Genomic DNA, 24,795 nt, shown 5'->3' with positions numbered 1-24,795 from the left:
CAGGTCTTGGTACACTGGCGTCGTTGCCTTCCGCCAAGATGTGTAAGACCTGGTCGGCTCCTCTGAGCTGGGGCCCGCGGTTGGTCCTTTCCTTGAGTCACACCTGGAGGGTTTCCCCCTCGATCCGCAGGTGTAGCGGTGGTTTGTCGGTATCGTTTCGGAGAGGTTTTGGACCTGGATTTCTTTTATTTTGCTTGGTGAATTTCTTTTGTGTCTCTCCGTTGGCCATGGGGTGAGACAGGGTCGATTTGAGATTGTACACATATCGCTTCGCTGTTGATGCGGTGTGTAATCGGCTGCTTCCAATCAATTTTGTTTTCTCTGGGACCTTTTGTATCTCGCGATGACTTTTGGTGCATTCACCATTGCACTCTCGGGTACCCATTGATTGTATTCTGAGGGCCAGCCATACCATTTCACTAGATAGTGTAGTTCGTCTTCGAACCGCTGGTCATCCTTTATCTCCTCGACTTCCCATTCGTCGTCATCTGCCAGCTCTGGCAAAGGTAATTGCTCAGGTTCACCCTCACGTTGATGCTATGGTTGTAGCAAAGACACAGGAAATACGTTATGAATCGCTGCGTACTGGCTAGGGAGTAGCAGGCGATACGCTTGCTTTCCGACACATTCAAGGATCCTAAAAGGTCCTATCCATCTTGGTGATAGCTTCTTCGTCGTACCTTCTTTCAATCGCAGGTTTTTCGTCGAGAGGGCCACAAGGTCGTTCTTTTTGAATGTCATCTCTTGGTGGCGTTTATTGTAATGATTCGCCTGTGTCTCGGTGGCTTTTCGCCATGCTTCCTGCAGCTTTTCGCGGAGCTCTTGAAGCTTCTCAATTCGCGATACTGCTGCCGGTGCCTCCCTCTCTACGCTGCCGTCCTCGGCGCGTATTTGGAAATTGGGATTGTAGCCTAATAAGGCCTGGAAGGGTGAAATTCCAATTGTTGTATTGACTCCATTGTTGCATGCAAATTCCGCTGTGCGTAGGAGTGTGGGCCACATCTTCTGTTGCTCGTCAATGAAACACCGAAGGTAGTGTTCGAGTGTCTGATTCATCCTCTCCGTTTGACCATCGGTCTGGGGGTGAAACGCTGTCGAATACCTCAATTTTGTCTGGGACATATAACACAGTTTCGACCAAAATCTGCTCGTAAAAACGGATCCCCGGTCAGATACGATGCCATTTGGTGGGCCAAACCTCAGTTCGATATCGTGATGGAAAAGCTCGGCCAATTCCGAAGCATCCATCGTTGTCGAAACTGGGAAGAAGAGGCACCATTTCGAGAAACGGTCCACAATCACCAGAATGGCATCCACTATCCTTCCTTTCCAGATCGATTGAGGCAACCCTGTGATAAAGTCCATTGACAGTTCGACAAAGGGCCGGGATGGAATCGGTAGAGATTCGAGCTTGCCGAAAGGACGATGCCTTGGCGTTTGGGCGGTTTGACATATTGCGCAGGATTTGACATATCTCTGCACATCCGCCTGTAGATTCACCCAGTGGTATTCTCTCCTTAGGAGTTCTTCGGTTCTTGCTCTACCAAAGTGGCCTGCGGTAGGGTCATCGTGATGTAATTGCATCAATTTTATACGGATGCCCTCCTTTCCCGGCACATATAGACGTCCTCGGTACTGTAGTAATCCTGAGGCGTCGACTGACCAGCCTTTGCTGCCAGGTTTCGAGATCGATACGTCACCTTTTCGGCGGTTCGTCTCTGGGTCATCCGATTGGAGTTTTCCCACTTGTTCGAGAATGTCTATAGTGTCCGTACTAATAGACTGGATTGCTACTGTTGTAGTATCCGTGACGTCGAATGGAATGTTCAATTCGTCACATAGTTCTCGCCATTCAGACCAGTCATCTGTTTCTGTGCTCGCGCGATTCACCACCGTCTCGGTAGTTGCACTGGACCCAGGATCTCTCTGTGCGGTCTCTTGACCAAGTCCAAACTGGAATTCTGAGTTATGTTCATCTGAATCATACTCGTGATCTGCGTCTAGATCCTTAGCTTCTAAAATCCTTTGGATAGTTAGAGCCGTTTCCTCCTCGGCCTCTCTTAGGTCCGGGGGTTGATCGTCCACGATTCGGTTTTGAATCGGGATCGTCAATTCCTCTCCTACGATTGCTTGCTCGGAGTTAGGAATCCTGGAAAGCCCGTCTGCGGGGTTTGTCTTTCCGGGCCTATGCTTTATGATAAAGTCAAAAGGCGTGAGAAACATATACTAACGCGCCTGTCGGCTGTTGAGCTTTTGCTGCGTCATAAATATACGTAGATTAGTATGATCTGATAGCACCTCAATGGGATACTTGCTACCGTCTAGATAGTGTCTCTAATGTTGGAAGGAATGAACGATGGCGAATAGCTCCTGATCCGGTGTCGCATAGTTGAGTTCGGGCCCCGAGAACTTTCGGGACTAGAAAGCGACAGGATGCCAACGCCCTTCTTCATCAGGTTGGGAAAGCACTCCTCCCATTCCTTGGTTCGACGTATCTGTTTCCAATCTGATATGTTTCTCTGGGTCGAAATGGCGTAACAGGGACGCCGACTGGAAAGCCCCTTTTAGGTTCCGAAACGCTGCCGATTCGGTCTTGTTTAGTGTCACTTGACCCGGTTTTTTCCCATTTTTGCTCCCCTTCATCATGGATGTGAGAGGTAGGGAAATCTGGGAATATCCTTTGATGAATCGACGGTAGAAATTGCAAAATCCTAGAAAAACTTGGACGTCATGGTAGCTCTTTGGTTCTTACCATTCCTGGATCACGCGGATGCGGCTCTGGTCCATTTTCACTCCCGAACCGTCCACGATAAACCCTAGGAATTCGACCTCCTTCTGGTAGAATGTGCACTTCGAAGGCTTTACATATAGCTCTGCCTTCTGTAGCCTTTCGAAAATCTGGCGAAGCGCTGTCGAATGGGACTCGCGGTCCTTGGTGAAAACCAGGATATTATCCAGATATGCCACACAAATGACGTCAACTAGCCCTGCTAGCGCTGTATGGATATAACTTTGGAAAGTGGCCGGCGTATTGGATAGTCCGAATGGCATGACTATATATTCGAAATGGCTATATCGGGTTCGGAATGCCGTTTTCCATTCGTCACCTTCTCGTAGTCGAATCCGGTAGTAAGCGTCTTTAACGTCGACCTTACTAAAGTATTTTGCCCCGGAAAGTCGGTCGAGGATTTCTGATATGAGAGGTAGAGGGTAGCGATTCTTGACCGAAACGCGGTTGAGTCCCCGGTAATCCACACATAAACGTAGTCCTCCGTCTTTCTTCGGGACGAATAGGATTGGCGCTCCCGCTGGACTTTTCAACGGTCTGATCCGTCCCTTTTTGATGTTATCCACGAGATAAGCCTATAGTTCTTTGAGCTCCGTTTGTGAAAGGGGGTAAATCGGACCGTAAGGTGGAGTTTTGCCTTCTTCGAGCTCGATGGCATGGTCGGAAGCTTTTGTCCTCGGTAGTGTACCCGCTTTTTCATGGTCGAATACGTCTCGATACTCCTCTAATTCAGGGGGGATTCGGTCTTGATTCTTCGCCGGTACGTCGGTGTCTTCGTCGGGTAGCCATACCTCCTCTGGCATCTTGATTAGGGCGTAAATGACAGCTGCGTTCTTGGATTGCTTTGTAAACTTGTGAGGTTTCTGAAGTTCGAACCCTTTGACTCCGAACCACCATTTATCGACACTGGGTCGTAGGATAACGTCGAATTCATTGATGAAGGTCCTTGATAAAAGGACGGGGCTTCCTTCTAGCCTTGAGTCCCTATCGATGCCGACACAGGGTCGTTTCACTGTCTTTTCGGTGCCTCGAGAATCTCTTATTGTGAATAGTACCCAGAATGTACCATGGGTGCGGAGTCTGTCTGGGGCGACGCCTTTTAGCGTTGGGGACGAGAAAGGTGCAGCTGGTAATTTGTTTTTGATGGCAAATTCCTTACTAACTATATCACATTCCGCGCCGGTGTCTAGATCCGTATGCGTTTCGCGACCGTCTCCTAAGGTGATCGGTATATGAAGGCGTACTGTGGTCCCGATCAGCGGGTATTGAGCTGGGGTATCGGGAATTAATCCAGCTCCTCCACTTTTCCCTACTGTCTAGTTTGATTTGCTCTTAATGCTTGGATCAGGGTTCCTCTCTGCGGGCACTCGTTTGCCCAGTGATTCTTGTCTTGACAGATGAAACAGGCACCTTCCGGTATCGAAACGGTACCGTTTCCTTTCTTAGTAGTCTGGGAGTTTATGTTGGGGTTTGTCGAATTTCGTGATCTTCTATCGGATCCCCATCCTCTAGCTCTGCCTCTGAATTGGCTTCTTCCGCGAGGCTGTCCTCTTCCACGACCCCTTGATATTTCGGTGCGGGGGTGATTCGGTGTCGAACCGTGATAGTTTCCCCGTTTACGCTTGTCGTGTCGTTAGGGTGAGTGGTCTTTCTTTTTCTGATGTGCGAAGTGGACATGGTAAAGGATAGATGCTAATTTTGACATCTCGTCTCGGTTTGTGGGAAGTGATCCGTTACTGTTTGTGATCATAACATCTCGGAGGGGTTTCCATAGCTTCATAAAAAGCGTCTGGGCTTTTTGCTCTTCGGTCTGTTTCGGTAGGTGATTCTCTAGCGATTCGAGGTAGTTTTCGAAATTCCGAGGGTCTTGGTGAGGCCTCATTGTCGCCTCTTGGAATAGGATGAGGATATCGGTGATAATGTTGTGTGAATTTCGAAGTAATGTTTTCGTCCATTCTCGGAAGGCCTCCCAGTTCGATGCGTCTTCGGGGTGCTTTCGTTCGTGAATCGCCTACTTGCCTTTGTGTGCGGTGCAGAGGAAGTTGGTGGCTACGAGGACTTTCTGGGCTCCCGAGACATACTTCTTCGGGGCTCCTCTGAAGAGTGCATTAAGGTCGTTTAACCAGTCTTCTCTCTGCTTGATGCCAAAGTTCTCTTCGAACTTGCCGATATCCCGCTTGATCTCTCCCTTCTGGCTTTGCTCGCTCTCCGTAGAGGAACTGCGATCGTTTCGAGGTCGTTTCGACGGTCCTGCTAGTTCCTGGAGCTTTTTCTCATTTTCCGCAACCAATTTTTTGGCTGCGAGGATTCGTTGTTGTAAAGCCGCTTTTGCTTCGTACTCCGCAGCCTGAAGCTCGAGTCTTCGGATCGTCTCGTTGACGAACCGGTGGTTTTCCTCGAGTGGTTCGTCGTTCGGCTCGGGCGAGTTTCTTTGGGTTTGGGTCTCCCTTGGTTCCTCGCCTGGGGTAGACGTTGGTGATTCGCTACCGATCCGACTTGGATGCTCGGGCGCTTCGGTGTTGTTTCGTGAGCCGCTGCGGGTAACCGGGGGAGCCATTGTATCTCAGGCAGTTGAAGAAGAAGAGTTAGAATTGTAAAGATATATAGTTATCAGGTGTAAGGCCTGTCAACCGGGTAAGATACGAATGGCGGGGAGAGGAATGAAAGTGTATTGTCTCTATGTGACAAGACTAACTCTTGTCCCAAATCAGGGGGGCCCGGGGGCCCTGGGATTAAAAGAAAATCCCAGTGCGCTAAGAAGCAGGGTCGATCACCTGGCGAACCCCGCACGCATTGATTACGATACATGCTGCGCACATCCTGTCATTCCCTGTTTCATGATTGAAAGGACCTTTATCCTTTACAACGATATACCGAGAGTATCCGTCAATTGCAGCATAGATCTCAATACCGAACGGTTCAAGCTTCATATGCCCGTCAACATGCCATACATCATTCGGCCCTGGTGAGATATAATTAACTCTCTCGCGACGTCGGCCAGGGAGCCGGCCCTCGATAGCATCAGGACGGAGGAGGTGATAAACGGTCTCGATTTGGGCCCTAAGAAGTGAAAAAGGTTAGTATTTAATTATATAATAGTAGGAAAGTAGCGTAGGAAAGGAGCGAATACTCAGTGTAGTATAATCCCATTGCCTAGAGGTGACGATAAAGAGTACGGCGCCCGAAGTCCTCAATATCACCAATAATAAACTCACTAATCAAAATAGCTTCAATATCGGAGAGCTGTTGCTCTCGCTCTTCAGGAGAGAGCCGGAGTTTAATACCAAGATCACCCCGGATTCGACGAATAGTACGCTCTGAAGAAGGCGTACCATCTACGGTAAGAATCCGAAGGATATCACGAGTATTATGGAAAGGTAGGAGTTCTTCGACACGGTCACGGATATCAACTCTATTCGTATGTGATGATGATAATGATATAACCTGCCAGTTTGAAAGGCAGGTCTGTAGGCTTGTTCGGCTTACAATGATATCATATTTATCTCGTAGGATGGTCCGAATAGCTGCTTGTGTAGTCTTCTGAGAGATAAGATCCTCGATCTCATCTTTGTAGGGGTCGAGATCGATCTTAGGTGGCATTTGGGACGGTCGGAAGGCATCAAAAACGGGGGTTTGGACGGTGGGAAGACTTCAACGCCTATGGTTTGACAAAAACGAGGATTTGTATGGCGGGAATAGCTTCAAAAATGGGAGATTTGTGCGCGGCGAATAGCCTCAATTTACAATACATTGTATAGAGCGGTGTGGAAAGCGGTCTAAAATCAGGCAAAAACTAGGCAAATTCAGGCATCAACCCTTAAAAATCAGGCATTTGAGCCGAGGCCGCTATGCCCCTTCGCAGACACCAATGGGTGGAGTCTACACCTTGAAAGCGCCCTCCTTTGTCTAAACGCCTCTCAGATCTCCCTTTGACAACCGCCAGTAAGCTAATTTTATACCCTCGCCACCTGTTTCAGGCCCCTGTCAGAGACCCCGAGTCTTACAAAGGCCCAAAGACCTTTGTTGATACTATTCTTGGAGACTTACTAAGATATTTCCTTTGTTTATACCCCTGCATACCTGTACTGTCTTTGACGGATCTGATTTTGTACGCACGCTTGTTGATGATGTCTTTCTGGGATCTTGGGGGAGTTTTTGAGCTCACTCACGTGACCTTCGGGAAACGGAGGACCTTTTTCCACTCGGTGGGGGAAGATGTGATCCCAGAAGCCCATTTCCTTATGTAAACATGGCGTATGGCTTATTGGCCGGATCCATATGGATCCGTTTCTGCACTTATGTACACTATCGTTACCGTATTCCGCAGTACTTAGTCGTTGGCAAAGCCAACTTAATACAAACCATGCGATCCTTTCCGAATCTCAACTATATATTCGAAATAGCTATATTAGATTTAGAAGGCTATCTTCTATTTATTACTTTCTTATAGTTAAATCCGGTAGTAAGCGTCTTTAACGTTAACCTTACTAAAATATTTTACTCTAGAAAGTCGGTTAAGGATTTCCGATATAAGAGATAAAGGGTAGCGATTCTTAACTAAAATATAGTTAAGTCCCTAGTAATCTATATATAAGTATAGTCCTCTATCTTTCTTTAGGATAAATAGGATTAGCGCTCCCGCTAGACTTTTCGATAGTCTAATCCGTCCCTTTTTAATATTATCTATAAGATAAGCCTATAGTTCTTTAAGCTCTATTTATAAAAGGGGGTAAATCGGACTATAAGGTAGAGTTTTACCTTCTTTAAGTTTAATAGTATAGTTAGAAGCTTTTATTCTTAGTAGTATACCCGCTTTCTTATAGTTAAATATATCTTAGTACTCCTTTAATTCGGGAGGAATTCGATCTTAATCTTTCGCTAGTATATTAGTGTCTTTATTAGATAGCTATATCTCTTCTAGTATTTTAATTAAAGCGTAAATAATAGCTATATTCTTAGATTACTTTATAAATTTATAAGGTTTCTAGAGTTTAAATCCTTTAACTCTAAACTACTATTTATCGATACTAGATTATAGGATAATATCGAATTTATTAATAAAGGTTCTTAATAAAAAGATAGGGCTTCCTTCTAGCCTTAAGTCTCTATCGATACTAATATAAGGTCGTTTTACTATCTTTTCGGTACTTTAAGAGTCTCTTATTATAAATAGTACCTAAAATATACTATAGGTATAGAGTCTATCTAAAGCGATACCTTTTAGCGTTAAGGATAAGAAAGGTATAGCTAATAATTTATTTTTAATAGTAAATTCCTTACTAACTATATTATATTCCGCACTAATATCTAGATCTATATATATTTTATAACTATCTCCTAAAGTAATCGGTATATAAAGGTATACTATAGTCCTAATTAGCGGGTATTAAACTAGAGTATCGGGAATTAATCTAGCTCCTCTACTTTTCCCTACTATCTAGTCTAATTTACTCTTAATACTTAGACTAAGGTTCCTCTTTATAGGCACTCGTTTATCTAGTAATTCTTATCTTAATAAATAAAATAGGTACCTTCTAATACCGAAGCGGTACCGTTTCCTTTCTTAGTAGTCTAAGAGTTTATATTAGAATTTATTAAGTTTTATAATCTTCTATCGGATTTATATCCTTTAGCTCTATCTCTAAATTAGCTTCTTCTATAAGGCTATCCTCTTCCGCGACCCTTTAATATTCGGTATAAGAATAATTCGGTACCGAACTATAATAGTTTCCCTATTTACGCTTATTATATCGCTAGAGTAAGTAGTCTTTCTTTTTCTAATATATAAAGTAGATATAGTAAAATGTAGATACTAGTTTAATATCTCGTCTTAGTTTATAGGAAGTAATCTATTACTATTTATAATTATAATATCTTAGAGGGGCTTCTATAACTTTATAAAAAGTGTCTAGGCCCTTTACTCTTTAGTCTATTTTAGTAGGTAATTCTCTAGCGATTTAAGGTAGTTTTCGAAATTCTAAGGGTCTTAGTAAGGCCTTATTATCGCTTCTTAGAATAGGATAAAGATATTAGTAATAATATTATATAAATTTCGAAATAATATTTTCGTCTATTCTTAGAAGGCCTTTTAGTTCGATATATCTTTAGGGTATTTTCGTTTATAAATCGCCTACTTACCTTTATATATAGTATAGAGGAAGTTAGTAGCTATAAGGGCTTTTTAGATTCCTAAGATATACTTCTTTAGGGCTCCTTTAAAGAGTATATTAAGGTCGTTTAACTAGTCTTCTCTCTATTTAATACTAAAGTTCTCTTTAAACTTACTAATATCCCGCTTAATCTCTCCCTTCTAGCTTTACTCGCTCTCTATAAAAGAACCGCGATCGTTTTAGGGCCGTTTCGATAGTCCTATTAGTTCTTAGAGCTTTTTCTTATTTTCCGTAACTAGTTTTTAGGCTATAAGAATTCGTTATTATAAAGCCACTTTTACTTTATACTCTATAGCCTAAAGCTCGAGTCTTCGGATCGTTTCGTTAATAAGCTAGTAGTTTTCCTTAAGTGGTTTATCGCTTAGCTTAGGTAAGTTTCTTTAGGTTTAAGTCTCCCTTAGTTCCTCGCCTAGGGTAGACGTCGGTGATTCGCTACTAATCCGACTTAGATACTTAAGCGCTTTAGTATTATTCTATAAGCCGCTATAGGTAATTGGGGGAGCTATTATATCTTAGGTAGTTAAAGAAGAAGAGTTAGAATTATAAAGATATATAGTTATTAGGTATAAGGCCTATTAACCGGGTAAGATATAAATGGCGGGGAGAGGAATGAAAGTGTATTATCTCTATATATCAAGACTAACTCTTATTAGAAATCAGGGGGGCCCGGGGGGCCCTAGGATTAAAGGAAAAATCCCAGTGCGCTAAGAAGCAGGGGTGATCATATGACGAACCCCGCACGTCTCGATTCCGATACATATTGCATGCACTCTGTCAGTTTCCTGTTTCATGACTGAAAGGACCTTTATCCTTTACATTCCCGGAAGTCTGGTGCTACGCTACAGCACGAATGGAGAAGAAGGATGCAAAAGATGGAAAGAAGTGATACTGGAAGTGATGAATTTGATACTGGTGCTCGATGTGATACTGGTGATGAATTTGATACTAGGAAATAGTGATTTGTTATGGGGGGGGCGAGGAGAGTGTTTGTCGGTGGATGTCTAGCCTGAGGGGTGTTGGAGCCTGGGTCATGTGACCTGGCTGGCTGCCTGTTTGTTCAGGCTAGTCATGCCTGTTGTTTGTCTCCAGCTCTCTCTCTGTCTGTCTTCCTCTCTTCCTTCTTCCTCCCCTAGTCATCTGTCAGATAGCGAATACAGTCTTTCTCTGTCCCTGTTCTCGTTGCCGCCATCAGAAAAGAAGAAGAGAGAGGGGGAAGCTATCTCATGAGGAAGTCCTGGGAAGCGGGGATCACGTGATAAGCACGTGACCACACCAACAGAAGGGAAATTACATGAGCCCATGGGCCGAGGCCAATACCATGAACCCGAGTTCATTGGCCCGGACGGTACACACATCATGGAAGGATACTCGACGGACGTCATTACAGATATGACTCTCCATTTCATTAAACGTCGAGACCAGTCCAAGCCGCGTCATGTGCCACCGTAAGACGCCGCATCGAAGCTGGGAATACCAGGAGAGACAGGGATCTGTATCAAGATCCAATCAAGCTGCCTGACACGTTTTCGGATGACTACGAAGATCGCGCGAGGGCTGCCGCAATCGCTAAAATGCGAGTTTCGGAAGACCTGTCTTACAAAGACCTTGGTCTAGCACAGCCTGATGGTGATCGGAGAAAAGTCGGGGTGAAGATGGCGGGTGGTATGCGGAAGGTTCCCTCGCCCCCCACGGACGATGAAGTTCGAATGATGACACTCACTGGCAACGAGGATGGCACCTCTTCCGCTTTGAGTCCAAAAAGGAACTGGCTGAGTTCGAGTTCCACCGTTACGTGCAACGGATCTCCGTACCGTTCAGAGCATTGACGACAATGTTGGCCGAATCTTCGAACTGCTCGATTCGGATCGGAGTTGGCAAATAACGATTGTCATCTATACATCGGATCAGAGATTCTTTCTTGGAGAACATGGATGGTTTGACAAGCGCTTCATTTACGAAGAGACTTTTCGAATGCCGTTGATGATTCGGTACCCCAAAGAGATCAAGGCTGGCAGTGTTTGCAGTGACATTGTCTGAAACGTAGATTTCGCGCCCACATTCTTGGGTTTCGCCGGCGTCACCACGCCGACGTACATGCAGGGTCGAACGTTCCGGTTGATTTTGGGGGGCAATTGCCCCACTGAATGAGATCAGCTGGCTTATCACAGGTACTGGATGCGTGATGATACAGAACACGAAGCGTACGCACACTACGAAGTGCGCAATCATCGGTACAAGTTGATCTACTGGTACAATGACGATTTGCTCGTCGGTGGAGCGCTGCCAGGAGGCGAGGATTGTCGTGAGTGGGAGTTGTTTGACTGTCAGAAGGACCGCTCGAGTTGTTCAATTGTTATGTGGATCCGAAGTATGGGGAAGTCGTGATCGAAATGACGAAATTATTGGAGAGGAAGATGATGGAGATCGGGGACGAAGCGGCCCATGAGAGATTTGCCGGTCAATAGATTACCACCTGTTGGCCTTTACTATACCTTGGAATCCCTTCGACGGAGATCTTTGTCTGCTAGGCCAGGTGTTCTCCAAAACCTTGCTCGCCTTCTTCTGCTTATCTCTTATTCTAGCGGCTTCCTTTAGGCCAATCCGTGTTCGAAATACTACCATGTCCAATTTTACTACTTCGCTCTCCTTCAATCTACAATCACCAACCTATAAAACTCTTAATTCAACATCAGCACGCGTCTCATGCTCTCTCTTCTCCAGCTTTGGATTCAACATAGTTGACGCCTTCCTGGGTTTTGCACGCCCAGGCATTAAAATGTTGAACGGTCCGTATATCTCACATGGAACCAGATACATCAGTTGATACGCGTCAAGGGTTCCTTCCAATCATTGCTATGCAGATTCAAGAACCGCCGAATATTACCGGTCGCCCAGGTGCTTCATGCAGCATTGCCACTGATGCTACGTTGTACAGAGTACGCTCGACATGCATCACCCTCCGCTATTTACGTCGGTGTGTCTGACTATCGATATTGTTCTGTGTTCTACACGGCTCATTTGCGTACGATATTCACACGGAAGAGCCCAATCCCGAATTTATGCACTGGACTCAGCTGAGCCGCTGATCAACATAGTCCAGTCAGCTAGCCACCGACTTATACACACCACTTGCACAACAAATATAAGGGAGCGGTGTGGGCTAAGAGTATTTCACCTACCAAGTTATGCATCTCCAACGCCCCACATTCCAAATCCACCGTGCCGTTACATTTCTACCATAGCATGCGTACGCAGAGTGAAGCTCCTGGAACAGCCGCAGGCGGAAAGCCACCCGTCACGGAACCATCTCAATCCTGCAGAAGGAACAGCCTTACATGGACATTTTTTTTTAGAGAGAACGCTACACAGTGCAAGGTCTCAGAGGAGAGAGACTTGATGGCTTCTTGCTATCATCTCATCGATCCCTCTCTCAGCGCCCGGCGACACTGAGGTGTTAGTGCCGACTAACTCGCAATTGCCCTTGCATGAGCGCGACACGTAGATCTCTTTTTCATATTTTTTATGTTCTTATACATCACGGTATACCGTGGGTCGGAAAACGTTTGGCTTATGTGAATTGTGTCTATTATTTAACCATTCCCCAGTATTCGACAACACCCCCATTCTTTGTTGGTTCTTGCTGATTTCCTGTATACTTCCGTATATTGCGAATGGTACCCTTCATCTGGAGTTCAACAGTAACTACAGTACCTACTTGAGCTCATCATGTTGGGGTATGCGCTCAATGGCTCGCTTCCTGGGGATGTGGTAGTTGCGGTCGGTGTTATTCTCCTTGCTGGCTATGTGCTGCAGTTCGCTTTTGCAGTTGGGTCCAAATTGCCATTGATCAACCAAAACTCCATTTTGGATTTTGGAAGCATGAAGTCTCGTCGTTCCTATGTCACTGGTGCGGCGGATCTGATCAAGTCCGGGTTTGCTAAGGTATCTCCATTTATCACCCATCGGAATTGATACACAGGACTGACATCAGAATTGAAATAGTCTGCTAAGGGGTTCCGACTAGTCACAGACAATGGATGCCAGGTTGTACTCCCACCGAGATATCTCAATGAGATTCGAAATCATCCCGACATGAGCCGTGACAAGGCATCCGCCAAGGAGTTACATTCCCATCTTCCTGGTTTCGAGCCTTTTCGTGAAGGATCAAAAGATGAGCGAATCATGCACGATGTCGTGCTGACGAAACTGACACGCAAACTGGGTAATTGCTCACAAGAGAACATCTGAAAGACAAGGACTAACCGAATGTCTACAACAGGGCGTGTCACGGAGGATCTCTCAAAGGAGACTGCCGAGGTGGTTCGAAAATACTGGACTGATGAGAAGGGTGAGTTGAATCGGAAGTTTGTGTTGTCAAAATGAAACACTAACATCAAGACAGAATGGCACGCCTTATCTCTTCGATCTACCATCACTCCGATGCTGGCCCGAATGTCCTCTAGGGTATTCTTGGGTGAACTCCTGTGTCGAGACCCCAGCTGGCTCCATATCACCATCAACTATGCCGTCCATGTGATTCGCGCGACCGACGAATTGCGACAATGGCCAAAGATGCTGCGACCTTTCGTGAATCGGGTGCTCCCTTCGTGCCGAATGATTCGGTCGGATATGAAGCAGGCCCTTGGGCTGATCACACCAATCCTGAACAAGAGGAGGGCTGACAGAGAAGCTGCCATCAAGGCAGGAACACCCCCAACGCAATACAATGATGCTATTGACTGGATGGAGGATGTTGCCAAAGGTCGCCCATACAACCCAGCCATCTCACAGCTTCTGCTTTCCATGGCTGCTATTCATACCTCGGCGGACATGCTGACACAGATTCTGTTCGACATCGCTGCCCAGCCGGATCTGGTCAAGGCTTTGCGAGAGGAGATAATAACCGTGACGCGCGAGAATGGTTGGAATAAGATCTCATTGTACAAGTTGGTGCTCATGGACAGTACAATCAAGGAAAGCCAACGACTGAAGCCCGTCGCAATCAGTAAGATTCACCGTACATTTCCCTTGCGTTCAGATATTGACTGAGTACAGCGCCAATGCGCCGTCTCACCACCGCCGATGTTGAGTTATCAGACGGAGTCTTCATCCCCAAAGACACCACCATCTTGGTCTCCGCGAATAGCATGTGGGACGAGAAGAACTACGAAAACCCAGAAAAGTTCGATGGCTATCGTTTCCTCAAAATGCGTGATGTTCCCGGACAACAGACTGCTGCTCAACTGGTTGCGCCTTCTCCAATTCACTTAGGCTGGGGCTTCGGGCAGCATGCCTGCCCCGGAAGATTCTTTGCTGCCAACGAAATGAAAATTGCTCTGTGCCAAATCCTTCTCAAATATGACATCAAGCTTGATGAGACACGTCTACCACAAGTCAGGCGATTCGGAGTATCTATGACTGCTGATTCGACCGCAAATCTGCTCATTCGAAGACGACAAGAGGAAGTGTCCCCGGAAGAGTTAGGATGTCAAGTTTAATTTGAATTTCAACCGGCAATGCTGCTACACATTGCGGTACAGGAAGAAGCGAAGATAACAACTGTGATAAGTTTCCAAGAGAACTGTTATGTTACATGAGGGATGAGAGAAAGGTATAATGCATAGGTAGAAATCAGAAATCAAATTGCTTGTGTCTGGCAGTATCAACCCGACTCCATCCCTATCAAAAGACGTGATTGGACCCCAATATGGCTACGGAATACTGATGCAAGAATCCAACATGTTATCCATCCATCTTACGTAGCCTAGTGACGCGGTTGGCGTTGATCGGCGCTAGTGTCATTGTCATCTAACGCCCTTGCATTATTGCAGATACAACTGTAGATCTATCTCCCACCGTCCATCAAGGGCAGCATGGGACCGGATGTAATGGTCCCGTTTGTACTCCGTACTTTGTTGCTTCATGCAATAACTGCAAATCGCCAACTTCCCTACTCCTAAATTGTGTGAAAGCTTTCAAGGTATATCCCGGGTCCACACACATGTATGTATGTGGACATCGTGCATGGAAGAAAAGACGACTCTCCAAAATCCAAACTGCATTGGATCGGTCCAATTTCTCCTAAACTACCATTCAAGATCACCGTATTTCCCACTACATGTTAGTTCCGCACAAAAATTAATATCCTCGGCAGTGGCTGAGCCCGGGGAGCTCTGGCGAGCTGGCCAGAGTTCCATGTTCTGGCGCTTTTCCTCGTCTCGATGGTTCCTGAGAAGGCCCCTCACGGTGTTTTGGAAGAATAAAGGAGCGCTCTCAAGGTCTGGATGGAGTTGCCCATTGACAAATACTCCAGCATCTAGGTTCTTTTGAGCTGCATTGCAAAGATGTTTGTCTTCGTTTAAAACACGCTTGAAAAATGAATCAATGTACTCGAAGTCTTCATCAGATGCTTCCTTATTCCGATAGACCTCATATTCCATGGAGCAAGTCCCCACCGAAGTTGGAACGCATCGCATCAGATAGAAAAAGTGCGGTCTACAGTCAAAGGCGTTAGTTCGCACTGTTATGCTTCGGTATGAAGGGGAACCCACGAGACTGTCATGCAAGCATTGGGGAAATAATACGTGCTGGCATTTTTGATGTCATCTTTCACTTTGTCTTGCTTCGGACGGGAGAAATGCTGGATGTGTCCAGCTTTCGAGACGGTGTAGTAGTATGACAGGTCGGCCAGCTTTGCCACGTCCGGGTGAGCCACAGAGCAATGATAACATTCATTGTAGTTGTCTGCCAAGGTTTTCCAGTTGTAATTCCCATTCATGTGCCATGTGTGGTCGAACATATACCGGCCGAAATCAAATTCCCTGAATCTTTCTTGTGTGTCGACACCTTGGAAATCGTCTTCCCAAGGGATTGGTGTTCGGGAGGAGTCGAGATTAACCCAGACAAAACCTAGTGCGTCAACATGAATATGAACTGGGAATAGGCTCTGTTCCTCTTTCTTGAATCCTGGCACGTCGTCAAATTTGGGCGCTTTGGTCAATTTTCCATCGAGCCCATATGACCATCCGTGATACTTGCAAGAAACGACCGGGGAATTGCCCTGATCTTGGGAGACAAGGGGAAATGCACGATGCCGGCATATGTTGTGGAAGCCGCTCAAGTTCCCCTGGCGGTTTAGGCAAAGCACAAATGAAAATCCAGTCATCTCAAAGCGATAGAAGTCTCCTGGCTTTTCGAAACGCAATTTGTGAGTAATCAAAATCCATTTCTTCGAGAAGATAGCCCTCCTCTCTAACTCATATATCTCTGGCGAACGGTACCAAGAAGCCGGGAGAGCTTTGACGGGTTCTGCTGGGGCCTTTGGTGCTCCGTAGTCATCTGGTTTGTAACCAAACAGCGATGAGATTGTTGAAGTCATGGCAGGAGGTCCTTGCAGGATATTCCACGAGCGATGCGAGAGTTGGAGTTTCCATTCCGGCCCATCTTTGACAAGACGTTCTTTTATTTTAGCAATCCTGAATGTATGGTGTCCTATCACGCGCCCGCGACCATCGAGCTTAAATGCGATGACGGAGCCATGAGACGTACTCCTCGAGCGAAGGGAACCAACGGCGAATACACCAGAAGTCCCGCAGTGTAACAAACCCCGCAGTTCACGATGCTGTTCCATTGCGGTCTTTTCGATTGGGGGGTTTAATGTCAAGTCATTGCTCATCCAGAATGTACAGATGACTCCATGTGAGTGGAGGGTCTGGTGCTAAACCACCCTCTTAGGTGACCTAACTTTGATGTTTTGACCTGTCATTTTCCAAGGTCCTGATTGACTTTCGCCACCTCGGAAGTATCTCGCAAACTGTCATGGTAATGGACGTTTGGCAATGGCCTTGGGCTCCAATTTCCGAGCCATTCCGATGTCAGGTGACCTCCAGGGATTCTCGACTCGAATCGTAACGGACCATCTGTTTATCCGGTCCCGGACAGTTGAACCTCCCAGAGGGGTAATCACTTCTCCCTTACACGAGTGCTTTCCAGGTTATAACTCTGGTGAATGCTTCGTTTCTCGCATTAAACTCGGGCGGATCATCCCCGTTATGTGCAAGATAGTCAAAGATATGCCAATAGTCTAAAGCAATGTTGGTACCCGGGTAAAATGAGCTATCTGTATGGAGATGGAGATATATATCTGTCCCATAACAAAAATTCTACAAAGATACTCTCGCGTACCACTCCAAACAGGACCAATGTCCACAGAAAAAGATGTGAAGCAAAATCCTAGAATACAAGCATCACGAGGTGAGGTATCTCAGCTGTCTACATGTACTCCAAGGGCCAGCCTCGGGATGCCGGGAATTGCCCAGGTGGTGATGAGTCAGTTTCTCCGACTTCCAACCTTGGAAGGTTCCCCTTGACCTGCTCTTGCCCGTGATTGTTTCACAAACAGAGATTTACGTTCTGGCTTCATGCATCGATGTCCAAAAATAATCAAGAGACGTGATTGAAACATGAGTTTCAACAGAAAGCGAGCAGCCCTGGCCTGTACCTTTTGTCGCAGTCGGTAAGTGACCTTTCCCCACTCCGATGTCTCATGCCAGTCCTAAGGGAACCTCAGGAAACGGAAATGTGATGCCCAGAAGCCATCATGTGCCCACTGCAGAGAGCTAGAGGTGGAATGTCACTATGATGATTTACCCTCCCAGAGGTCTGTGTTGGTTCACTATCCAGGGCGAATGTCCTCTCACAGGGGTAGATAGGATCGACACATCCGGTGGCACTCGAGAAATCCTCAGCCGCTTGCATGACATCGAGACAATTCTCAAGGCTCAGTCGGATCAGATCTCAAACGTTGCCAAGTCCCATATCGGTGCTTTTGCCGTCCCCGAGGCCTCGCCATCCGGACTCACAACTGCTCCCCCAAGAGAGCTTCCGAATGCTACCATGCCCTCGCCCTGGTTATTCTCCGGATTAAACATGCAACCAGATTTGCCAGAGCTACCCCCGTTGACGATTCCGGTCAAACACAAAACATCGTCTAGTTACCTCTTGAGCTTACCCCCAGTCAAATCCCTCATCGGGGAGTATCCGACCGATTTGTTTTTCCTGTTAGAGTCACGAGCTCACCTTCCCCCAGAGCTGTCATTTGAGAAATGGCCAGTGCCAAAGCCATCGGTCGAAATCGAAAGTGATGTTGCCACTAACCTGGTATCTATCTTCTTCGCGTCAGCTCATCATGACCATCCAATCTTGGACCCAGGCAAGTTCGAAGATATCTTCCGCCGGTTTCTGGAGAATGGGCCCGACTCGAGTACTGCATCGGCTTTATGCATGGTTGTCCTAGCACTTGGTGCCGTGGCTGCTTCGCCACTAGATGCTCATACATTCCTCCATTCACCTCCGGGCATGCAATACATGCAGCACGCCATGCCAACCCTCCTCAGCCAGTCGGCATGGTCACTCTCATGTAGCCTCATGCTACCACAGGCGCTTGTTCTTGCTAGTGTGTATTTCGCATATATCGTCCGCCCCCTGCAAAGCTGGCGGCTCGTCTACTCTGCCACGACAATAATCCAGCTCAAACTTTCGGGGTAAGGCCTCTGACAGCTCCAAGGAGAGCGCAGTTCTGACAATAGCGCAGGATTGACACTCAGCAGAAGGAATCTTGGTGGCGAGAGAGCCTGATCCGCCTGTTTTGGTCCTGCTTTTTGATTGAGTGCGATCGCCTCGCCGAGCTGGAACTCCCCCGAAGTGGTCTGCAACAACTGACCGACGAAATCAGTCTTCCGGAGTGCACTAACCTTGGGACGATGCAATCAACCTGCTATCTCGCAGAGATATCTATTCGAAGATTACTGAATCGCGTCCATAATTCCCTCTACCCGAACAAAAAGCATGGTTTGGCGCTATCATCCACCACATTCGCAACACCAGAGGAGTTTGCCATGGATGACATATCGTCCATAAGTGCAGTTTGCGACGAGTTACGCTCACAACTCGAGTTATGGCATTCTTCCATACCAGACATCTTTCGTCCAGAGCTCAACTTCGAAGCTTCCATGCAGGAATCGAATGATCGCCAGGCAATACTACGGATTCGGTATTTTGCAACGCGTCATATAATATACAGGCCATTTGTTCTTTTTATTGTGACCCATGATGTCACCTCCATATCCCATGATATTATTGAGAAAGCTGGTATTTGCCTCGAGAGCTGCCGATGCTACATCCACAGCACGGCGAGGATCCTCAAAACCCCGAGTCAATACACGTGGACATTCTCGTTATCGTACGTGAGATGGACCGAAGCATTGCCGACGAGTGCTGACAAGGCAAATCTTACAGATCACTCGGTGCCATTGTGATTCTAACGCTTGCTTCACTGAATCCCGCTTTGCAACATCTAGTGACCGATATTGACGCATTGCAGAGCCTGGCTTTGAACAATATTCGACCCTGGGCTTTCTCTAGTCTTGAGGCTGTTATAACGATACTTGAAGACGTCCAGAAAAAGCAAAGGCTTTTCACGCGTATGAATTGCTGACAAGTCATAAGCTTGTGCAATGAGCCCGTAAGGGCTAACTTCCCAGGATCGACACGATCGATGCGCTGGACATGTCTATTTACAACTCTCCCCCAGTGGGCTGAGCAATGATTTCAAGTCCAATATCACTCTTCCAGAAGCTTCCTGATGGATACGTATACTTCTCCAATGCCGTGTGAGTATAGCCAGTTGAATATCCTGGATCGAGTGGTGTGACATAGTGCGCATTCTCAATCTTGGAAGGATGGCGTAGGTTTTCCCGGTGACTGTCCGCATTCTCGAGCATTGATTTGCGTCCGCTGATAGCGATGTAATCGATTGTGCTCAAGTGAGATGTCAACTCGGTGAGGCCCATTGCACCATTATGAGGCACACATGGTACATTGAATTTCAGCGCCATGAGCATGACGGCCTGGCTAGCTAGTCAGAACGAATGGTCAAGAAAGGAAATGATAGACTACACTCACAAGACATTCATTGACGCTGCCAAGTCGTACGGCATCGATTTGACACACATCGGTCGCTTCTGCTTGCAACAGCTGTTTGAAAGTGACGCGATTCTGTGCTGCCTCGCCTGTTGCGACGCCGACACCGTACGGTTTCAGAGCCCTGCGAATAGTTGCATGTCCCAAAACATCGTCCGGGTTGGTTGGCTCTTCAATAAACACCGGCTTGAACTCCACCAGCCGTTTCATGTATTCGATTGCCTGGGGAACACTCCAGACTTGATTGGCATCGATCATGATCTGGTGTCCTTGATCATACCCCAGAACCTCTCTCACTGCGGCCAGACGTTCCCGATCAGCTTCAACATTGGTTCCAACCTTGAACTTGAACGTGGTATACCCTGCCGCGATCGTCTCTTGGAGTACCTCTCGCATACGGTCTCCAGAGAAGGCCAGCCATCCGGGAGAAGTGGTGTATGCGGGAACCGCTCGATTTTCGAGCGCCTCTTGTAGGCGGGTCTCTTTGTCCTTTTGTGTTTTCTTGAGAATTTCAACGCTCTCCTCGGGTGTGATAACGTCCGTGATGTACCGAAAGTCGATACATCTCACGACTTCCTCCGGGTCCATGTCACACACAATCTTCCAGACCGGTTTGCCCAGGATTTTGCCCCAGAGATCCCAAACAGCATTCAATACTCCCGCGACAGCCAAATGAGTGACACTCTTTTCAGGGCCGATCCAGCGGTACTGCGAGTCAGATACCATGTACCTCCAGGTCTTGCCCATGTCACGAGTCAGTTCATGCATGGATTTGCCCACGACACGTCGGGCAAATATGTCGAGAGCCATGCAGATCAGTTCGCTGCCTCGACCGTTGCTAAATGCCTATGGTGAAATCGTATCAGCACGGAAATTCCACCAAGAAGTGGATCTCAGACTTACAATGCCCTCTCCGATTAGAGTTCCTTGGTTTGTTTTCAGCCGGATGTAAGGATGTGAGCCGTTGGTGCCTACATGCATAGCATCCGAGCCTACACCGTCTAGGCTCGTGGGGAATCGCAGGTCAATGACTTCGAAAGAAGTGACTGTGATATCTTGCACGTGGACTGGGGCAGCACTCATTATGGAATATATCTGAAAACAGTATCAAAGGAACGAAAACACGGATGGAAAAGAAATGGGGACATGGCTCCCACTATTTCTATTCCCCAGCCATGCAAGACCACAAAGAAGATAACAGCACATCATTGCAGTCACTATCTCGACAAGGCGCGTCTCTTCGCAATGAAAGCCGACTGCGGGGATTTCCCGGTGGAGCTGCCGCCTCCCCCCGTGGATGATCATTGGCCAGTGAGACTGACAACATATAGCCCTGGAGGTTCCAATTATTTATCCCTACCCTCTTGGCTTCTTCCAGTCGGTTCTTCATTTGGTTTCAACAGAAAAAATGGTCAAATTTATACTTGTCACGGGTGCGACCGGCTTCATCGGCGCCCATATCGTCGACGTGTTGCTCGCTCGTGGAATACGAGTGCGCGGCGCGACGCGGTCACTGGAGAAAGGCGATTCTATGATCAAGGCTCGTCCACAGCACTCAGGGAGACTGGAGTTTGTTCAAATCGATGACTTTGAAAGGCCCGGTGGCTTAGTGGAAGCCGTTCAAGGAGTGGATGGAGTGATTCATACGGCCAGTGTAAGCTATAGTGTCTTTGATTCTCGCTTGCTTCCAGTGACTAAAGACTCGTTCGCACAGCCCTTCACATACAACACAAGGAACAATGAGCGCGAGCTTGTCCGTCCCGCAATAAATGGTGTTCGAGCAGTTCTGGAAGCGGCCAGCACTAATCCGAAAATACGGCGCATCGTCATTACTTCTTCCTTCGCTTCCGTCCTTGATGCGAATCGCAAGGGCCCTCTATATTTCACTTACACTGGTGATGATTGGAACCCTCTGACCTATGAGGAGTCCGTGGACCCGGCCACGAATGCCATCATTGCGTACCGCGGGTCGAAGAAATTCGCTGAACTGGAGGCTTGGAAATATGTGCAGGAACACAGCCCGAAATTCGATATTGTCGCCCTGTGCCCTCCTATGACATTTGGACCGGTTGTGCATCCCGTTTCTCATGTGGACAAACTCAATGAGTCGAATTTGATGTTGTGGAAGATCGCTAATGGAGAAAACCCTCTACCTGTTGCACGAGTGCCGTTCTGGATTGATGTTCGCGACCTTGCCATCGCACATGTCGAGTCACTACTCCGGAACGAGGTGGGTGGGAAACGATACGTTCCGTCGTCCCCAGAGCGATTTTCCTATGGCCTGGCTGCAAAGATCATAGCGGAAGAGTTCCCTGATCTAAAGACCAAAGTCACACAAGAGGACCAAGTTATTGACGAGAGCTGTGGGTTGGATGGTCAAACTGCTGCAATGGAACTGGGATATACGTATCATTTATTTCATGATACTGTGAGGGATCTGGTATCTCAGACAATCTCGCTGAGCGAAAGATCACCCAGCTGCCGATGAAGTCGGATGTTACTTAGCGAAATAAATCAGATTCTTCAAGTGTTGGTGTCTTGAGTAGTATGTCTTGTATTCTTTATGCCTGGTGCAGAATAAACAACCGGTTCGAGGATATACTGTTGATATTCATCAGTTTCGACTTCTAGCATAGAGAATAAGGTTGTTCGTTCAGAAATGGACTTTGTTAACAGCAGTTCAACCTTTTGCCAAGATGGAGGTGGTGATCCTCCCATGCCGCTTCCCCCCGTCTTACCCCATGGGGAATGCCGTTTTCCCTACTCCGTACTCCACATTTGGGACATCGTCAGGTCTCCTTTCTCCTCTTTGATTACCTCGGGTTGAATTCTACTTTTATGTGGCAACCCGTGACAGGTTCCCCCCCTCCACCCAAGTCTTGGATAGCATGGCAAAGGATCCCTAGAGGAGCAAGGGGTATTTAATGAACGAAATCCACAACCCTCAGACGTGGCCCTACATGATTCCAATTCAAGCATATAAATCGATATAATGGGTCGCTTGAATCTCTCAAATTGGCTCAGTGGGAGATGGCTGATCAGTGTCATCACTGTCGCAAATGCTTGGTGAGTCTTTCAAATCTTACACAGGGAACGACGCTAATTAAAGCACGACTCAGCTCGATGGCATGGTTCGGCTATGATCAAGGTGTCTTCTCAGGAGTCTTAATCTCAGCCGACTTCAAGAAACACTTCCCCCAGACGAAAGAGTCAAACATCTCCGGCATTACGTCGAGTTGTTTCTCTGTGAGCTCATCTCCCCACTATACTGCGACTAGATGTCATTTTAATGTCGAGATCTAGCTCGGAGCCTTTTTCGGCGCTATCTTTGCATTCATTCACCCTCGGCGACAGACTTGGCCGAAAGAAGACAATTACTCTCGGCTTGGTGTGCAACACCATTGGTGCAGTTCTCCAGATTGTCTCATGGCATTTGCCGCAGTTGATCGTTGGCCGTATTATCAATGGCTTTGGTATGGGGCTGACTTCATCAACGTGCCCGGTTTATCAAGCCGAGTGCTCCAAACCACGAGTTCGTGGAAAGCTCGTGGTAGTCGGTTCTCTCTCCAACACGGCAGCCTTTTGTCTATCCAACTGGATGAACTATGGTCTATTTTTTCAAGGCGAGGCCCTACAGTGGAGGTTCCCTTTAGGATTTCAACTCATATTCCCATGCATCGTGGTTGGTGCACTGATATTTGTTCCCGAGTCCCCGAGATGGCTTCTTCTCCAAGATCGACACGAGGAGGCGCTCGCGGTGATCGCAAGACTGGAGGGTAGAAGGAAGGATGTTCACGATCCAGATGTGACTGCTCAATTCTTATCTATCCGGTCAGCCCTCGAGGTTGAGCGTCAAAGTCAGATACCGATGGCGGATGTCTTGATGTGCCGCGACAAGACACAAAACCTCCGGCGGTTGCTCTTGTCCTGTGGTACTCAGTTCATGCAGCAATTCAGCGGCGTGAATGCGCTTGGGTATTATCTTCCGACTCTCTTGCAGGAAAGTGTTGGACTCGCAGAAGAGGAGAGTCGCTTGCTCACTGCTGTCAATGGCACAACGTATCTATTCTCCGCATTTTGTTGTCTGGCAATTATTGATCGCTTTGGACGTCGCAAGTAAGTGAGACTCAAGAGACTTTTCAATCCCTTTTCCGAGCAAACATGTACTGACATTATCTTGGAGGCTAATGCTCTATGGCTCGGTAACTATGGGGGCATGTTATCTTATTGCTGCAATGTGCCTTAAAAACTGGCGAGGGCGATCCTTCACGAAAACAACAGGTAGGTGATTCCTGGGGTTCATTTGTTCGATGACTAATTGAAGTAGATGGGACGAGTGACAACTGCCATGTTCTTTTTGTATTACTTCTTCTATGGAACAAGTTTTGCCAAAGTCCCGTGGGTTTACAACTCCGAGGTGAACTCTCTGGGCTGGCGCACTCGAGGTGCTGCCGCAGCCACAGCAACAAATTGGATGGGCGGATTTATCGTGACGCAGTTCACTAGTGTTGGTGTCAATACCTTACACTGGAGGTTCTATCTGAGTGAGTCTACATGGGATCTTTTTTTCAATGCTGGAATCTGACTTTGCATGCCTAGTCTTCGCTGTTATTGCCTGGTCCTTTTTTCCTATAATCTTCTGCCTCTATCCGGAAACTTCACGACGTACCTTGGAGGACATGGACGAGATTTTCATCCGACATCCCTCGCCGATTGTGTGTGGCAAGCAAGAGCTGACCCAACGTAAGCGGCCACAGACATTTGTCGACGCAGAAAGGGATCGTATTATGGAGAACAAAGAATTTGGAAAAGAAACGGCCAAAGGGGGAACGACAGCGCACTACGAGCACGTATAAT

General features: G+C 47.0%; 9 protein-coding genes across 9 annotated transcripts; 6 read left to right on the top strand and 3 right to left on the bottom strand.

Moving 5' to 3' along the window:
* Nucleotides 1-5,941: 5,941 nt before the first annotated feature.
* Nucleotides 5,942-6,388, bottom strand: N7525_011622 (Clr5 domain-containing protein; the record flags this gene model as incomplete). The annotated part of the gene is made up of 1 exon (XM_061215556.1): nt 5,942-6,388. The coding sequence occupies one exon, from the start codon at nt 6,386-6,388 to the stop codon at nt 5,942-5,944; it is 447 nt and encodes a 148-aa protein (XP_061068068.1).
* A 3,926-nt stretch (nt 6,389-10,314) lies between these two features.
* N7525_011621 (uncharacterized protein) lies at nt 10,315-10,784 on the top strand (the record flags this gene model as incomplete). The annotated part of the gene is made up of 2 exons (XM_061215555.1): nt 10,315-10,403; nt 10,445-10,784. The coding sequence occupies 2 exons, from the start codon at nt 10,315-10,317 to the stop codon at nt 10,782-10,784; spliced, it is 429 nt and encodes a 142-aa protein (XP_061068067.1).
* A 349-nt stretch (nt 10,785-11,133) lies between these two features.
* N7525_011620 (uncharacterized protein) lies at nt 11,134-11,423 on the top strand (the record flags this gene model as incomplete). The annotated part of the gene is made up of 2 exons (XM_061215554.1): nt 11,134-11,260; nt 11,290-11,423. The coding sequence occupies 2 exons, from the start codon at nt 11,134-11,136 to the stop codon at nt 11,421-11,423; spliced, it is 261 nt and encodes an 86-aa protein (XP_061068066.1).
* A 1,261-nt stretch (nt 11,424-12,684) lies between these two features.
* On the top strand, nt 12,685-14,456 carry N7525_011619 (cytochrome P450; the record flags this gene model as incomplete). Its single annotated transcript, XM_002560388.2, has 5 exons — nt 12,685-12,900; nt 12,961-13,180; nt 13,238-13,306; nt 13,361-13,963; nt 14,014-14,456. The coding sequence occupies 5 exons, from the start codon at nt 12,685-12,687 to the stop codon at nt 14,454-14,456; spliced, it is 1,551 nt and encodes a 516-aa protein (XP_002560434.2).
* A 588-nt stretch (nt 14,457-15,044) lies between these two features.
* On the bottom strand, nt 15,045-16,588 carry N7525_011618 (aromatic ring-hydroxylating oxygenase subunit alpha; the record flags this gene model as incomplete). Its single annotated transcript, XM_002560389.2, has 2 exons — nt 15,045-15,453; nt 15,510-16,588. The coding sequence occupies 2 exons, from the start codon at nt 16,586-16,588 to the stop codon at nt 15,045-15,047; spliced, it is 1,488 nt and encodes a 495-aa protein (XP_002560435.2).
* Nucleotides 16,589-17,595: 1,007 nt separating this feature from the next.
* On the top strand, nt 17,596-19,453 carry N7525_011617 (fungal specific transcription factor domain-containing protein; the record flags this gene model as incomplete). Its single annotated transcript, XM_061215553.1, has 3 exons — nt 17,596-18,500; nt 18,551-19,198; nt 19,255-19,453. 3 exons carry the CDS (start codon nt 17,596-17,598, stop codon nt 19,451-19,453), a joined length of 1,752 nt encoding a protein of 583 aa, XP_061068065.1.
* Nucleotides 19,454-19,532: 79 nt separating this feature from the next.
* Nucleotides 19,533-21,021, bottom strand: N7525_011616 (uncharacterized protein; the record flags this gene model as incomplete). Its single annotated transcript, XM_002560391.1, has 3 exons — nt 19,533-19,865; nt 19,921-20,784; nt 20,842-21,021. 3 exons carry the CDS (start codon nt 21,019-21,021, stop codon nt 19,533-19,535), a joined length of 1,377 nt encoding a protein of 458 aa, XP_002560437.1.
* A 325-nt stretch (nt 21,022-21,346) lies between these two features.
* Nucleotides 21,347-22,426, top strand: N7525_011615 (uncharacterized protein; the record flags this gene model as incomplete). Its single annotated transcript, XM_061215552.1, has 1 exon — nt 21,347-22,426. One exon carries the CDS (start codon nt 21,347-21,349, stop codon nt 22,424-22,426), a length of 1,080 nt encoding a protein of 359 aa, XP_061068064.1.
* A 504-nt stretch (nt 22,427-22,930) lies between these two features.
* Nucleotides 22,931-24,794, top strand: N7525_011614 (sugar porter family MFS transporter; the record flags this gene model as incomplete). Its single annotated transcript, XM_061215551.1, has 6 exons — nt 22,931-23,004; nt 23,058-23,168; nt 23,242-24,054; nt 24,122-24,140; nt 24,266-24,482; nt 24,538-24,794. 6 exons carry the CDS (start codon nt 22,931-22,933, stop codon nt 24,792-24,794), a joined length of 1,491 nt encoding a protein of 496 aa, XP_061068063.1.
* Between the last annotated feature and the right edge of the window lies 1 nt (nt 24,795).

This window comes from Penicillium rubens, assembly GCF_028828025.1.
Source record: "Penicillium rubens strain IBT 27055 chromosome Unknown utg000004l_segment0_segment0, whole genome shotgun sequence".
NCBI classification, from domain to species: Eukaryota; Fungi; Ascomycota; class Eurotiomycetes; order Eurotiales; family Aspergillaceae; genus Penicillium; species Penicillium rubens.
The sequence above is the reverse complement of the archived record's forward strand: the minus strand, read 5'-3'. Positions and strand labels throughout refer to the sequence as shown.